The sequence below is a fragment of the Canis aureus genome, chromosome 20 (genome assembly GCF_053574225.1).
Source record: "Canis aureus isolate CA01 chromosome 20, VMU_Caureus_v.1.0, whole genome shotgun sequence".
NCBI lineage: Eukaryota > Metazoa > Chordata > Mammalia > Carnivora > Canidae > Canis > Canis aureus.
In genome coordinates this window covers 48,669,317-48,686,352 of record NC_135630.1, presented here as the reverse complement: position 1 = coordinate 48,686,352, position 17,036 = coordinate 48,669,317, and the positions used below count along the sequence as shown (strand labels likewise).

The 17,036-nt window shown below is 37.2% G+C and overlaps 1 protein-coding gene across 8 annotated transcripts in view; it reads left to right on the top strand.

Annotated features, from left to right (window-relative positions):
* Positions 1 to 17,036, top strand: part of LOC144291784 (uncharacterized) — a 73,716-nt gene that overhangs the window by 53,580 nt on the left and 3,100 nt on the right. For 5 of the 8 annotated variants that reach the window (XR_013359281.1, XR_013359282.1, XR_013359278.1 and 2 more), the window contains 2 exons: positions 1,727 to 1,768; positions 9,361 to 9,506. Coding sequence is in view for 3 of the 8 variants with exons in the window: in XM_077861556.1 (XP_077717682.1) it covers positions 1,727 to 1,768; positions 9,361 to 9,446 (128 nt within the window). In the remaining 5 variants the exon portion in view is untranslated. Of the gene's footprint in view, positions 1 to 1,726; positions 1,769 to 3,499; positions 5,842 to 9,360; positions 9,507 to 15,151; positions 15,438 to 17,036 lie in introns of those variants that run through there. The other 3 variants (XM_077861555.1, XM_077861557.1, XR_013359279.1) reach the window with 3 other exon arrangements.

Here is a 17,036-nt window from a genome sequence, read left to right as displayed (position 1 = left end):
GGTCTGATTATTTTCAGTTATTTAAAAGAAAAAATTCCTTCCAGACAAGGGCAGATTCTCTTTCAAATCCTACCTGCTGTGCAAGCATGACAAAAGATTGAATGGATGGGAATGCACTGAAGCAGTCCAAATTCATCCTTTGACCTCTGAGCTCAACTGGCTGTCATGCACAAATTTGATTTTTGCGAGAAAGATCCATTTTTCCATCCCTCAAAGGAGAAAACTAATGAGACTGAATGAGTTGAGGAATTATTTCTTGAAATTTTTTTCACAAGTGATGTATAGCAAATCTAGAAGTTTTCTTCTCAATACATATTTTTGGTGGACAATTTGGGGATGGAGGACAAGCCAGAGAACTTTCCTGATTTAAAAAATAAAATATATGTTATAGAACCCAACCATGTGAGCAACAACATGGTATAAACTCTGAGTTTGAAGATGTTGGCTAAAATCCTAGCATGCTGCCTGTACCAGTTCATAGGTGCCATCTTTTCCTCAGTTTGTTTCCTTTTTTTTACCTAAGCGAATGTAAGCATTCATCTTGCACAATCTCTCTCTTTCCTGTAAAGTGATTTATTCAGCCACAAAGGAGTAAGCACAAACAAGCAAGGCTCTTGCTTTATTCTAATAAACTTTAAATTGAGTTAAGCATTGACAACATGCACATATGAAATGTGTTGAGGTTGTCATACAGTGTTTACTTAAATTCCATAATGAAGAAATTTATTTGCAAGGTACAACTGTAGGAAAGGGACAAGCTTGGTCTCAATATATGGGGGAAGATTTTACAAAGGAACAGGACTTGGTCTGCTTTTTGAGTTCTTGGTAGAATTTTCTGAGGTGAGAGAAGAGGCCACTGTGATATGCTGAAAATTACACTGACATTGAGGTAAAAATTGGTTTGAAGCCAACTTCACCATTTGCTAGCTACAAAGAAAAATCATTTAAAACTATGTGATATTCAGTTTCCTCATTTATTAACAGACATAAAGATAGCTACCTCACAAAATAATTAAGAGTGTTCAACAAGATGATGTATATGGAAGAGACTAGTGCTGAGCCTGGCACTTATCAGGTACTCACTTGATGCTTGGTTCAGGTAAGGGGAGGCAAAACATAGAACCAAAGACGTGACAGTGACAACAAGCACATCATGCTCAGAAAAGAGTACAGAAACCAGGCTGGCTAAAGAAGAATCATCACTTTAGACAGTGAGCAGTAAATAGCGAGAAGAAATCATTTTCCCTTGTATCTTAAAAAACCCAATGTGATCTGCTTAAGCTGATGCTCACATCTTAGTGGAGTTGCCAATGGAATCCGGGTTTCTAGATCTTTCTATTTAATTGATTTTGATTCCTTAGTTTCTCACCTGTTGAGTTCACATGAGTTGGTTGTGGTGATGCTGGCACAATGCCAGACCAACAGATCAGTCTAGACAAAATATTAATAAAGACAAAGAAGAAAAAATACAAATAGCAATTGATTATGGCTGGTTGAATGAATAGATGGGTGAGTTCAGTAAGATTACTTGATACATTAAAGGCATATGTTGGTTAAGTATACATTTGTTTTCATTTTGAGATCACATATTAATTAGCTTTTGCTAAATCATGCTGTGGTGACATATGACCTCCAAATCTCTGGATCTGCAACAGTATTTATTTCCCACTCACATCTACCTACTGCAGATTGATTTTAGTTCACTTTACTTGTGTTCTAATTCTAGGACGCAAGTTGAAGGAGCAGTCTGGTGACAGAGGGCAAGGAGGTAAGGCCATTCAGTACAACTGTTCTTAATGTTCTGCTAGCAGGGGTGATTTTTTGGCACTTCTACTTATATTGCACAGGCCAAAGAAAGTCATATGGAGCAGGGACATGTACTCCTGCCACAAGGAGATACTTCAAGTCAATGGAGTGTGAAGTATGATCCTCCTACAGAGGAGAAAATGAACAATCAGGAGCAAAAATACAATCTAGAAAGACCACAGATTTCTGAATTAAAGTTCTCTAATATGATTATTTTGCCCCAGTTCTCTAATCGAAAACAGCCGAAAGCCAACATGTCATTTTCAGTTTGCTCAGGCCATCTTTCTTTCACAGATGTTCAAAATTACAATTACCTTTCTTACCTGCTTGCTCTTCCATGAGGCACACCAGAGGCTAATGCCCATTCCTAGTCCATCTCTCAGTCAGACAAGGGGGCAGGTATGTCCTCATTCCCTGATATCACACTCATGGACATGCATATTGCTGTTCAGAAAATTGAATGGGCTTCACAGAATCCAGATTTATTAGTAAAATTCTAGATGGTTCACCTAATATATGTTAAAAAGGCATTGTGGCTTGCATTGTAGTGGCCTTGCATTTAAAGAATTGACTCAAGTAAGATGCAAAATGTGTAATGGATAAATCAGTAAGTGTCTAGGGTCTTTGGAAAGTGTGACTCTCATTACTGCCTGAGCAATGAGCGAGCTGGGTTTGTTTGTATTTTCACATATCCTTTCAAGCAGTCTCCATCTGTAGCTAATGTTATAAAGCCAGTGTCTGAGACATCTTTGTTTTTATTGTGGCAATATATCTAAGCCCTCTCTTTATCGTAAGTAATCCAGTACCCCTGAAAGATGATGCTGGGACTCAGAAAGAAAAAAAATCTGATAAGATAACAGCTTACAGTGACATTTATATAATTGCCCCAGTCAGAACTCATTTCCAGCTGCCTATGTGGGAGCTTACTTCAGTGTTGTAGCTAGGAAACCGGGAAAGCAAACATTGCTTCCTTTTGGCTCCCGCCTTCTGAACCCTTCATGCTTAAAGGGAAGCTTTTCATCCAGGAATCCTGTACTTAAGGTCATACATAGATTTGCCTCCTAAGATCCCAATTTTCTTTGAAACATAATTAGAGGGACTTGTGACTGGAGACTAAATTGTCTCTTTTTAGACCCCAGAAAGTTTCATTATCCAATACAATCTCCCATATGTTTTTCCCCCAATTTGTGTAGCACAGAAGTCCTCAAACACTCTATTTTGACTGCATTTTTAAATTTTATGTCAGTTGAGTTCATCTAGAATGGTAGCTGGCATGTTCCCTCACTAGAGCCAGCAGGTATTTTCTACAATTAGCAGGACTCATCTAGAAACGTTTGCCATGAATACCCATCCACAGATTTGAGGCAGCCTGTCCTTGTCCCATTCTCCAATCCATGCACTCTCGGTTCATATTCCAAGGACCTCAAGACTCTATAGAAATTGAGAGTCTGCCTCAGTGCTGTACCTTTGAGCTGGAAAGATCCATCTATGCATTGTATGGGAGATAACCAGTAAGGAGAAAAAGGATCTGCTCAAAACTGTTCCTGATATTTTATCTAGTTAATTCTGATTTTATTCAGTATAAAGTTCAACTTCATCCCAAAGTTTTGTTTACCTTCTTATCCCCTTATTGTTTGTTTCCATGGCTCTTGCTGGAATCAAGGTCTACTTACCTCTGGCTTTCTGTCCTTAGAAGCCTTGGAGAAAGCTGTCATATTTATCCTAGACTCTGAGATACAAATCCCAGCACCAATCCACATAGCATTGGGCCAGTAACTTAGGCCAACTGAGAGCAAGGCTGGACAATATCTCCTCTTTAAAAAGTTGGAGTCTTGAAGAAAAAAGAAACTCACTTGCTTTCATTCATTTGATCATCACTTCGTCACATCAAGGTCAGCCAAGTAGTGAATTACTCAGGGCAATCTTGCAACCTCTGTAAGTGACTTAGACTAACTTAGCTTTAAGAACTTTCACTGCACTTTGGAAGAATATATTTTGGAGGTCATCTAACATGGCCAAAGAATGCATATTGGTAATGTAGTACCCCCCCATGAAGCATTTTCCACTGTGATGAGATCTCAGAGAACAAAGACCCTATCTTACTCATCTTTATATTCACAATCTATAGAACACTTTCTGAACCAAGCAAGTACTCATTAAATATCTGTGGTATGAATAATGGATAAATGAATAAATTAAAAAAGAATACATTAAACATTACTATAATACTATTAATATTTATCATTTATTATTTACTAAGTTAACAAACTGAAAATAGTGCGCAAAGCCTAAAATCCATTATTCTTCATTTCATTGAATATTTTCAACCACCTTACAGGATGAGAACTATTTTACCTTTATTTTGTCATTGATAAAAATTTAGGCTATGAGATTTTTGACTTGCTTGAGTAAAACAGTACAGATGTACAAAATTACATATATTTGAAGAGATTTTTCTTACTATATTCTAATGGGATTTTTTGTTACATATAAGTACTTTTTTCTTCTCCTCCAATGCCTGTTGGCATTCAGTGAAGTAAATATTTCTACATGGAAAAAAAAGGGGGAAGCAAGGAAGCAGGGAAAAAAGGAAGGAAGGAAGTAGTAAGTAGCAAGGCCAGTGTACCACCCCAATCTATGTTTCCAAAAGCTTCTCTTCTCCTCCCCCAAGGATGTATATTGACTCAATAAGGAGCTTTCGATGCATATTATTTGTATAGAATCTAGGAATTGGGATTGTAATGGTGTAGAAAACAGAATCTCTACCTTCGAGGAACTTCTAATCTACTAGGAATTACCATCAATGAGCAAGACAAAATATATTCAAAATATATTCTTGTATTTTGGAATACATAAGAGTATATAATAACATTGTGGTGATGATATAGACATAAATAATGTTAGCACCATTTTTATGGTTACAAATATTTGATAATATGAGCGTATGTTAATTTATTTAACTGGTCCTCAACTGATGTTCTGTTAAGTGATTTTCTCAATTTTGCTCATAAATAACATTGAAATGAACATCCTTACTTGTGAATCTGCACACATGTGACTTATCATTTCTTTGACATAAATCCCTAGAAGCAATTCTCTGCAACACTTTGGTTAAAACTAAAAATTATTTCAAAATAAAAATTAAAGAATTTATGTCAACTTACATGTATGTACATATGTATGTATGTACACATAAAATTACTTAGATGTTATCTTACACTTTTCTGATGATTTAAGTGTCAATAGGTATGTATCCCTATTTTTGGTGGCATAATATAAAATAACTGAATTTCATGACAAGGTCTATTACACCAGGGACCCTTCAGCTTTGAAACTAAATCTGTATATTCAACACTAACCAGTCTGTTGGATGTTGGTTTTAAAAAATGTTTGCTAAACTACTCAGGTAGGATTCATTGTATTAAATGGCCTTTGGATCTGAAAAGCTTTATTAACCTCTTGCTTAAAATGGGTTTCCTTTTGATAAGATGCTTCCAACGGACTCCAAAAGTGTAGATCTGATCATTTAAATAAACCTGTATGTATACTAAAAAATTGTACTTCAATAAATGCACTTAAAAAATAAATGTACCTAATGTCCCACAAGAACAATCTTAAAATAAATAAATAATGTTGCATTTGGCTCACAGGATATATTCAGAAATATGTGAAGAGCACTGAATGGATATATAAATGAAAGAGTTTTGTTCACAGTAACATGGCCAGAAATTCATACTATCTCGAGTTTCTTCTTTCTGTCTCTTTCTACATCCACCTGTACTGATGTAAACCTCCTTTGTTTCCCCACCTGAATAGCATTTAAGGTTAATAACCTGAGGAATGTTTCCTTTCTTTTGGCAACCCAGCTCCCTGTATAGTTCTACTAATCAAAAACTAGTGACACAAAATTCCTCCTACTGAAGCAATACATCAAAGCTATTTGGCTCCTCTGTTCGGACAAAATCCTGTGTCACATGTTAGATTTTCTCTGTTCTGCTTCAAGTTCCTATCTGAGAATTTCTTATATTCATTTTATATTAAAGATGATTTAAAATAGAACCTCTGGCCTATTCTATAAGAAAAAAAAATCATGTATTATAACAACCTCTGTAATACTTTCCAAACTTCTCTGGGACTCCAACATGTGAGTAGCCTGCAAAACACTTAAAAATCTTTCCGACAGTGTCAGATGAAAAAAAGCAAAACAAAACAAAAACCACCTAAGCAGTAGCTCTAGAAGCCAAAGGACAAGCCTCATGATTTCAAAGTCTGTCTCACTGGCTCTTGAATGGAAGCCCTTGAACTCTGAGAAATATATCATTTTTCCTCCTTGTTCCTCTCTGAATCGACGCTGTTGAATTTGCAGTCATTACACAACTATCTTTCCTTCTTTCTTTTTCCTTTCGTTGCTAAAGAACCAGTTACTTTTCATGGGAAGGAGGTTCAATGAAATGTGACTCTTTACCATAGAAAAGAATAGGCCATATACACATTCCCTGTCCTTTTCTTGCCTTTTTAGAAGACAGTCAGAATTTCAGATGCTCTCAAACCAGATACAAGTCATTGACTTATTTAATTTTTCCTGTGAAGAAACTGTTCTTGTAGGATCAGAGCAGCTTCTTTCATTTCTGATGACTATCAGGCAGCAGCAGCACAAATCCAAACAATAAGGGTGCCTGAGTGGCTCAGTTGGTTAAATCTCTGACTTTTGATTTCTTCTCAGGTCTTGATCTCAGGGTCCTGGGATCAAGCCCCACATCTGCTCAGTGTGGAGTCTGCTTGTCCTTCTCCCTCTGTTCCTTTTCTGAACTGCCCCCCACCACCCCCTGCTACTCTCTCTCTCTCTCTCTCTCTCTCATATCACAGAGATGTGCTGTGATATATTTGAAGAGATTTTTCTTCCTAGATTCTAGTGGGGTTTTTTTGTTACACATATGTACTTATTTTTTTCCTCCTCCAAGATCCAAAGAGCAAAAAGTTACCCCTCTCTCAGTGAGGTTAATAGTCCCAGAGTGATACTACATAAGAAACCTGACTGAAAAACTTACCTATTTTTTCTTTCTGACATATCACTGCCTTCTCATATTTAAAGGCAGTGCTTGACTAGAAGTCCTGAATTCTAGTCCCAGTTGATCTGTAATTCACTGAATATATGATCTTGGAAAAATCACTTAATTCCTTCAACCTTGATTTTCAAGGTTGAAGATACCATTAATCATCTTTAGTGTTTATTTCTATTTTATGGTGGTTTAATTTAATGTAATGGTACCTTTAGTAGTTTTTTGTTTTTGTTTTTTTGTTTTTTTTTTTCCCTGCCCAGAATTCAGCCACTCTTCTGATCACCATATCTAGCTTTCCTCTGGAGAACCACTCCTTTTCTTTCCCTTAGTTTATACTTACCATGGTCTTCCAGGGAAGTTTCCTCTACCCCTACCCTTTGCTTCAGAGGTAGCCAGTTGACTATCTGAGCAGCATATTTTCCTATTTGCACTGATTGTACAGTGATAGGTACAAGATGCAATCAGAGTAGATGAGAAACAATGAGGTATTGCCTAGGAATTCTGGGCAATGTCCCATGACATTGTCTTTTCCATGGGACTTGAGACTAAGAACTTATAAAATCAATAGCAATTTGCTGAGTTTCCAGGGTCTACTCATGAAACCAGAAAATGAACCCAACTAAATAAAAGACTCAACAGAGACAAAATAAATCCTAATGTGATCATTTGAGTTCCTGTAACCAGTCATGCCTAAAGATACAATACTTGGAAAAATCTCAGTTGTGCAAGCCAAAAATTGTTTTTTTTTTTTTTTTTTTTTTTTATGCTGAAACCTGGGTATCAGTTGCAATATTTTGGATGGGAGTAAAAAAATATTGCTACGAATTGCTTAAATAATAAATATGACCTATTGACTTGTGTATCTTAAGAGTATAAAGGTAGGAAGAGCATTTGATTTATTTCACTTTGGTAGTCAATGCTGTCATCAAGACCCACTTGCTTTTGATTTCTCTTATCTAATTTCCATAATAACAGCTTTATATGAAGACTGTCTTTCTTATAGTAATAAGATGGCAGTGAAATCTAATTTACATGTTTTCTTGTCCAAGGCAAAAGTGACCCATCTTTCTAGTAAATCTATAAGAGAAACATTTTTTAATAAAATTCTGCTTCTATGCCCTATTGATCAAGTTTCATGCAATACTCATTCTTACATGACCCCTGTGGCCAGAGGAATACCAAGTCTGGCATGCTTAGAAATAGATTTTCTAAAGCATTAACTGGTTTTGTGGTTTAAACAAATCTGAGTTCATCCACCAAGATGCTGGAGTGGATCAATGTACCTTCCCTGCGTGAGTATACACGATGAGATGGGAGGGAGGTGAAAGAAGTGTCAGAAAGACAACCACAATGCCCACAACAGCCAGGTTCTGAGTTCTGTCACTTGCAGTTCCAGAACACCTTTTCAAAAGCCGTAGACAAAGTCTAGGGGATACACTGGACACCCACACTTGCTCTATATTCGTATTCTCCTTCTTCTGACAAGAAGCCTCAGGGAACTGAGATAATTTAGATGAGACAAAGGGGGATGATTGTATACAGAAGGAGGCTTTCTGGATAGTGGACTGGAAGACAAGCAGGCAGGAAAAGTTCCTGGAATCTGAAACCTGAGGTCAGCCTTGAGGTCTACTCTTTACCCTATCTCTTGGCCAGAATCTGATCGATCTTGATGCTTCATCAGGGTTTCAGACAGTTTCAATCCTAGTAAGAGTTGAAAGTGAATTATTTCATAGAGATATTAGCTTTTTCCTTTGGAACTAAATCATCTTCTATGGCACTGCCATTGAGATGTAGATTGCCCATCTGGGGCCGTATTGTACCAGTTTACCTTGACTTCCCTGAACAAAGAAGGCCAGCACACGAATACTTTCTCCAGCTAATAAGAATTGGAACTAAGGGATGAAGGCACTCTTATTCTATGCCATTAGAAACCAGATTTGTAAGTTATACCAATTAGAGGTGTAGAAGAGCTAAAGTCATGGTAGAACAGAAATTACAAGCTGCGTGGAAGAAATTTACCTATCAAGAAAACAATAAGGAAGAGACTCATAGAAAAACAAGAAGAAGGGATCTTGTTATCATGGAAGGAAAAGATGAGGAAAGGGCCAGGAATATAATCTCTAAATTCTGAAACATAACTCCACTCTTACTTTATACATATTTGCTACGACTCTTAAGCTAAATTGGATGATTTTTCTTTTATTAATGAATAATCTGAATCTAGACAAACCTCCTGATGATAAATTCTGAAAGTAAATATATAGGGGATTGATGCCTCCTGGTGACAGTTCTTGGACAATCCTAAAGAAAAAAAAAAAATAACACTGACAGAATCCTAAGAGCCTTGGTGGGGAAGAAAGTCACAAAGCCATATAATTGATGGTCTGAAATGAACACAAAAACTAGTATTTTCTTTGTTTATAACATCTCATATGACCTTATCTTATCCTTGTAACAAGCATATGACACACATATTATTATCTTTCTTTTACAGATGAAAGACTAGGCTTGAGAGGCCTAATAGCATGCACAGAGGAAAGACGTGAAGTAACAATTCTCCATTACGTAGGAGGGAGCTGACTCTGTACCTTTTCTTTTTCTTTTTCTGTTTTTCAGATAAAGAGTAGGAATCTAAAAAAAAAAAAAAAAAAAGAGTAGGAATCTTCTTAATTCTAAGTCTCTTTGTTAAAGTAGACACATTTTGTGATTTTATTATTCATACAGAAAGTATGAAGTTTTCCAGGCAGAGGGAATAGCAAGTGGAAAAGCATATTGGTGTGTGATGGCCAAGCATTTGAGAGAACTATGTAAAATTCAATTTCCAAAATACACAGTTCAAAAAAAGAGTGGTTGCTGATGAAGCTGGAGAGGTGAGGAGGAGGTTCAGTTCCCTTTTATGGGATTCTAATGTTCTTAGATCTGTCTGTAGATGATAAAAAAAAACAAAACAAAACAAAGTTTTTTTGAACCCAAAGTTCAAAGTTTTTAGAAAGGTGTAGTTCTGGATATCACCATTAAGAGCACGTGTGTTGTTTTTGAGCTATAATCTCACATAAAATAACCGTACATACATATGGAGAGACAGATAAGCAAACCTATGTGTTGGAAATTTGAGGTAAGACAGAAGAAAGCTAAAATGGTACAACACTGTTTCGGTGCACTGAACTTTATTTCGATACACAGCTTTTGGGATGGAAGCCCATACACGTGTGGTAACTGTAATCTTTACAAGTGAATCCAGGCCTTTCTTGGGACAAATGCTTTGTATAATTCCAATAAATTTCCCAGTAATTTTACAAAATGAAATTGCTTACAGAACAAGCATCCACTTGATGAGCACATGTGAAAATATCTTGCTCCAAAGACCCAGGTAACCTGGGCATTCAATTCCCATTTAGTCGGCAAGTTGGTTCCTTGGGCTCTGTCTCTCTAGACACTTGCCAGTATGTAGATGGATGGCATTAATTTCAGATGGGGAAATCCAGTAATGCTGTCCTGAACTCTGCAAACAAGGTCAGACATTTATAAGAGCTATAGCCCTCCAGGAAAACATGTGCCTCTTTATTCTGTCTAGGGTATTCTCCTTTTGTATTCTGTCCAGAGATTTCTTTAAAGAAATGTTATATGTCTCAGGGAATGTAGTAAATATTCCCATGTCTAAATTTTCTATGATTCTCAGCAACTGGAAAAGCAGAAAGCTTCCTTGGTTTGATGAGAGAACAGATTGTCATCGGGCTGGAAAGTGTCAGCCGTCTGCAGTAGAGATGAAATCGGTCTTTCAGGACAGTTGGGCAGTGTGGCAAGTAGGATCTTTAAGAAGATCTCATTTCGATAAAAAATTGCAAAATGGTTGGCACACCTTTGAAGACCTCCTAATTGCTTTTCACTCATCCATCCCCCATGATGCTGCTGTCCCCTTCGTGTTTTTATTCTCTTACATAACCGAAGGATGCCTGCCCTCACATTATCATCATCTAGTCAAAATCAACCCGTGTTTCTTAAGGAGTAGTTATGCACAAAACTGTCCTAGTTACTGTGGGAAAATAACATAGCTTCCCTTAAAGAACTGTCAGTTTAGATGAGGAGACAAGATATATACAAAGGAAAGCAGGAAGTATAACACTACTCTCAGGTAGCGGGGTGGCAGCTTGGTTCTTGCCCAGAGTTTGGATGATGTCCAGGGAGAAATGACAATTTAAAACAATCAAAATTTCTAACTAGCATCGCATGCCCTAATCCCACTCTCACCGACATGGAAACAGAGAGAGACAAGATTTAGAAAGGACCCCAGGGTATTGGGCTCGGATGAGAGTCAATTATTGCATTCTTCACAAAGGCAGGAAGTAAACAAGGGAGCTATTTTTGAAGGGAAAATGAATCACTAAAAAAAATCCTGCTCGAACTGTGTTTCTCACTCGTCTACTCAAAAAATGCCCATGATGTTTGCTGCCTGCTTATTGACTCTGGTAGGGCAAAACTATTACCAGTATCCGCCATTATGCTAAGGAATGGAGACACAAGATTTAATAAATCATTTTTGGCCCTTGAACCCAGCGGAGAAGAAAGTCATGAGGGCAGATGAATTCCTTGAGGAAAGAAATGTTGTGGATCAGGCAAACGTGAATTATCAAGAAGCCAACACAGCAACCTTCTGGAACAGCATCAGTGGAGAGAAAACTCACTGAAATGAGCGTAGAAGCTAGTGTGCAGGCCTCTGTGGCATTTTGCATTCTGCAGCAGCACACACAGGTCTGAAGAGGCTGGGCACTAGAGTCCTGGAGAGGGAGTTGGCTGGTGGTCTAGAGGGCTTTAAACTCCTTGCCGGGGAAGGTGCCAGCATTGCTGTGGTGTGATCTGGACTGAGGTTCAACAACCGTCTGATATAGCAGAACCCTGGCTCCAAGCCTCATCTAACATCTGTGTCCTGGTTGGCTGAGAAAGTCCTCGAGCTCCCTTCTTCTGGGGTGATCAGGAAAGAGAGGATCTGAACCTTGAGGATATAGCTGTACGACTAGTAGAACTCTGTTCTATCACTCCAGTGTTTGTGTTCGCAGGGATTTTAGCCCTTCCCCAGTATGATCAGGGACTGAATTCAAGCCAGTGAGCATGTATATGGTCATAGGTCTTCACCTTGGCAGAACCGTTGCCGTGAACTTACCTGGAAGCTCTCTTTCAAGATTGATTGCCAGTGTAGACAGTTTCTGTGAAGTTTGCAGCAGCCAGGCTAGGGAGAATCCACCCAGTAAAGGTGAACCCTAACCTTCAAATTTCAAGGGGATAGAAATCTGATTGGGGGAAACGCTAAATTTAGAGGTCAGGAGAGGCAAAACTACCCAAAGACACAGAAAGATGTTCCAGAGTAGGAGAATGGCAGTGTTGGGAGCCACAGAGGCAAAAAGATTAATTTCAAGCAAAGAGATATTTAAAATGCTAAGTGCTGCTGAGCTGGTAGGGAGAATGAAATATAAATGGAAAAAAGACTTAGAAAGGGAGATATTAGTGACTGTATTTCAGTAGAATTGTATAATCTGAAACCAGATTAAAAGTTACCGAGAAATGAAGACATGATTAGAAGAGTGGACAAAAGCAGAGGAATGAGGGGGGTCTTTGGCTCAGTTCTTGATCTCAGGGTCCTGAGATTGAGCCCTGGGTGGGGCTCCGTGCTCCTGATCTCCACTCCTTCTGTTTCTCCCTCGGCACCCCCATCACCTGTGCTCTCACGCTTTCTCTCAAATACATAAATAAATAAAATGTTTTTAAAAAACAGGGGATTGAGAAGACAATAGCTTGAGATATGAAAAGGTCGCAGCAAAGACTTTTCCCTTCTAACACAGCGGGATCCTGAGTATTACGAAAGGAGCTTCTGAAGATGGAAAAAGTTAAGATGGTTGGAAGGAATTTGGGTTCTCTGCCAAATGATTTCTAGTTCTTCTTATGAATTACTATATGCTGGTTGAAGTTCAAGGATATCAATAAGGACCTGTTTTCATTTGATGAAAGCTAATTTTATGATTCTGTTCTCTAACTCCTGGGAGAATCTCTAGTGGTGGCTTTTCCATCAGTAGGCCAGGCTATGAGGCTGCATTCTGGCGAAGGCACTTTTCCATGTCCCCTGACATTTCAGCTTCCTCTCCTTACACATCAAACAGTTCTGTGTTTCAAAAACAGCACTTGCATGCATCTTCCTTCTCCTCAAAGTCTCAGTCAGAACACTTGTGGCCAAAATTAGTGCTAAATAAACTAGGTGGTAATTTCCCTCTCTTTCCAGAAAATTACAGATCTAACTTCTATTAGTTACAAAGGGAAGACCCAGGAGAACAAAAATTCACTTTTTTTTTTTTTTTCTTGCTAGAGGAAGGAAATACAGATGTATTTTGCCTTAGTAGTACTTTTTGAGGTGTAACATTCAGGTACCAAATGAGGAAACCAAAGTACAGAAAATGTGAGAACATTTTCAAGATCACAGGAAAGGTGACTGACTATACCCACACTAAAGAGCCAGGTGTGATTGATCTTTTTTCTTTTTTACTTTTTTTTTTTTTTTTTTTAATTCTAAACCTCTATGTTGATATAATGTAGCTCAGAGTGGCTCATTTGCAGGATGCAAAACCATCTTATCCCAATGTTTGGACATGCTATATTTGGTGAATTTTATTTTCCATTCTCTATATTTCTATTTTGACTCTCAAAGGCCATCTTTAGTATATGTCTAGACAATGTGATAAACAACTAGTCAGCCCAGGTAACTGAGTGCCAGTGTCACTCCAAATAATAGCCTAGTCTTATGTACAGACTTTAATCAGTTGAATGACTGCTTTTTCTTTCTTTTCCTTTGCAAGTCATCATTCAGTAACACAAGTACACCCCAACAGATCATCTTAAAAGTAAGATACTTATTCAATTGCATCATATTGAACAGAGAGAGAGAGTTAAGGCTCTTTCCTGCTTCCGGATTCAGATCCTTGGTTACATCATTGGAAAGGTTCTCAGCACATACTGAGGCTGTAGATCTTCATTATTTTGTATCTAAGACCAGGCGAAATTAGCTAGAGCCAGTAATAACTGTACTGAGAGAACAGGCATATGGTCTAATTCACACCATAATTTTTTTCCCTCAAGACTGAAAGATGCTGGGTTTTTAAAATACATGACCATTCATCTTATTGTGGTTTGTCTTGCCAGTTTGAAGGTGACAGGCTCTTAGCATGCTAAAGTTGGAACTCATGAATACATTGTGGGACATCCTTTTGGTGGTTAAGATGAGGGTGCCGGGGCCAGATGGGCTTTTATCATCATGAAAGACTGGACCAGGAAAACCATCCACACTCTCTCTCCCATCCTATGACTCTAAGGAGCTCTTCCCTGTTAACATGAAGTGCTAAAAATAAAGAAATTCTGTCCTAAAGAGCCCATTTGATGAGTTGTTTTTTTTCTTTTTAAAGAAAAATGTTTATATTGCAAGGAAAATTATGATTTGAAAAATTCAAACATCTGTTCTCTTCAAATGATTGCTGTATCACACTGATTCTACCTCAAAAATATCTTTCCAGTTGGACTGCTAGTATAGACCGTCAACACTTCCTGCATGGATTATTATGATCCTGCGCTCCCTGTGCCCTCCCAGTCTTGCCTCTGCACAAGTGTGTCAAGGTGTCACTCAAGTGGGCTCCCTGCCTGGGGCAGGCAAACATCTTTCTTGGGTTCAGATTTTGTGTATGACTAAAATGTTCATTTTCCCTCTTTCAACAGAGAAGTTTTCTATTAACTCTTTAGAGATCAGTTTGAATATTGGGAAGACAGTTGTAAGATTTTATTTATAAAAGTATATATAGTACCAACTCCATTTTAGCGTTTGGTCCCAGAAGAATTTGTTTTTTCCTATTTTATTTTGTGATTTGGGGAACTACTCAGATAATGTAATATAAACTAATTCTTGGATCTAGAGAAAATAGTTCTGATACCTATGTCCTTATCAAGTGATTGGACACCTGCATCTCTGCTTTAGGCCATAGAAAACCACATTCTTGGAAAACACCATGTTCTGCAATGCCATTCCTTCCCCTTGTGCACCCAATAAAACTACTCCTGGATATATTGTCTGAGAGCTGAGGCAGAGACAGTTACCTGTATTCTAGGCACATAGGGTATATTTTTCATGCCATAATTATAATAAAGTAAATAATCTTTCTGAATTTTATTTTTTATTTTTTTAAGATTTAAAAAAATGTTTTATTTATTATTTATTTATTTATTTATTTATTTATTTATTTATTTATTTAACAGAGAGAGAGAGAGAGAGAGAGAGATAACAGAGAGCGCACGAGCAGGAGGAGCAGCAGAAGGAGAGGGAGAAACAGGCCTCCCACTGGGCAGGGAGCCCAATGTGGGATTCAATCCCAGGACCCTGAGATTATGACCTGAGCTGAAGACAGATGCTTAACTAAGCCACCCAGACATCCCTTTCTGAATTTTTAAAATCAAAATTTGTCACTCACTTCCCTCACCATAGCCTACAACTGTTATCTTATGATTCTCATATTGTGTCAGGTACACATTTGTTTTGTAATAAAATGTCAGTCATTGTATTAAATAAATCTACAAACTGATATTATGGTACAAATTTGTAGCAGTTCAAACTTTAGAGAGGTCATTAGCACTGAATAAAAGTTTAAAACACTGCATATATGACAATATAATTAAAGATTTAGACCCATCTTTATTAGGAAGGCCAATGAGAACCTGGAAACTGAAAACAAATTGTGAAGTTAAATCTATTGAGGTTGATGAGGCAATGCTTATTTTCTTGATAATACCAAAGGCTTTTGTCCTGAATTTGCAAATGTGTGTATACATGCATACATACACCCACACAGACACACCCATACCCACACACTCGCTGCAGATAAAGACCGTCTCCTTCACTGTTTTTAAGTCTTTTGTGTTCATACACAACCCCTATATCAAAATGTTCAGATGCAGGGAGACAGATCTGCATAATGGTTAAAAGTATGGATTTTGGAGTCACAATATCAATGTCCAAATTTGGTATATAATTTCTTTGCTTTAGATACCTTAGGTGTAAAATGGAACAGCAGTAGCAATTACACCAGGGCATGTTCTTAGGATTAAATTAAATAACATATAAAACTAGCCATTCTTGAAAATGAAGGACAGGATTGGAGGACTTACACTACTTGATTCCAAAATTTACTATAAGCTACATTATGATATTCACATAATGACAGATACCAAAACCAATGGAACAAAATGGAGTGACCAGAAATAGATTCATACTTAACATAATCAAATGTATTTTGACGAAGGTGACAAGGCACCTTCGTGGACACAATGGGGCATAATGGGGAATGTATATTCTTTGCAATAATAACCAAATATCTGTAAGGAGAAAGAATAATGAACCTTGACCCATACCTCAAACCATGAAATTGATCATAGACCTAAAGAAAAGAAGTAAAGCCATTATACACTTAGAAGAAAGCATAGAAGAAAATCCTAAGGGGTTGGGAAAAAAAATTAAACAATACACACAATGCAAAACATAAAGAAAAAAAATGATTAAATGGGATTTATGGTAGCTATCCAGATTAAAACTCTTTGAAAGACACAGTTAAAAAATAAATAAAAAGGCAAGGCACAGACTTGGAGAAGATGCTTGCACAACATATAAGTAAGTGATGGGCCTGTATCCAAAATATAAAAAGAACTTGTACAATGTAATGTTAAAAAAATAGCCCAATGAAATAATAATAAAAGAACAGGCAAAAGATGAACAGATAATTCACAAAGAAGACATATGAATAACAGGTTGTCAAATATATAAACAAATTGTTTTATATCCATACTATGAAATACTATTTGATGATAAGAAGAGCAAAATATTAATACACATAATCTGGATAAATTTTAAATTCGTTATGCCAAGTGAATAAAGTCAAATATAATAAACACTATACCATATGATTACATTTGTATGAAGTTCTAGAAAAGGCAAGATTATAGTAACAAAAACAGAGTAGTGGTCATCTAGTACTTGCATTGGGAGTGAGGAATAAACACAAATAGACCCAAGGGAACTTTTAATAGTGGTGCAACTATTCCATATCTTGACTTTGGCAGTAATGACAACCAAATTGTATGCTTAAATTTTAA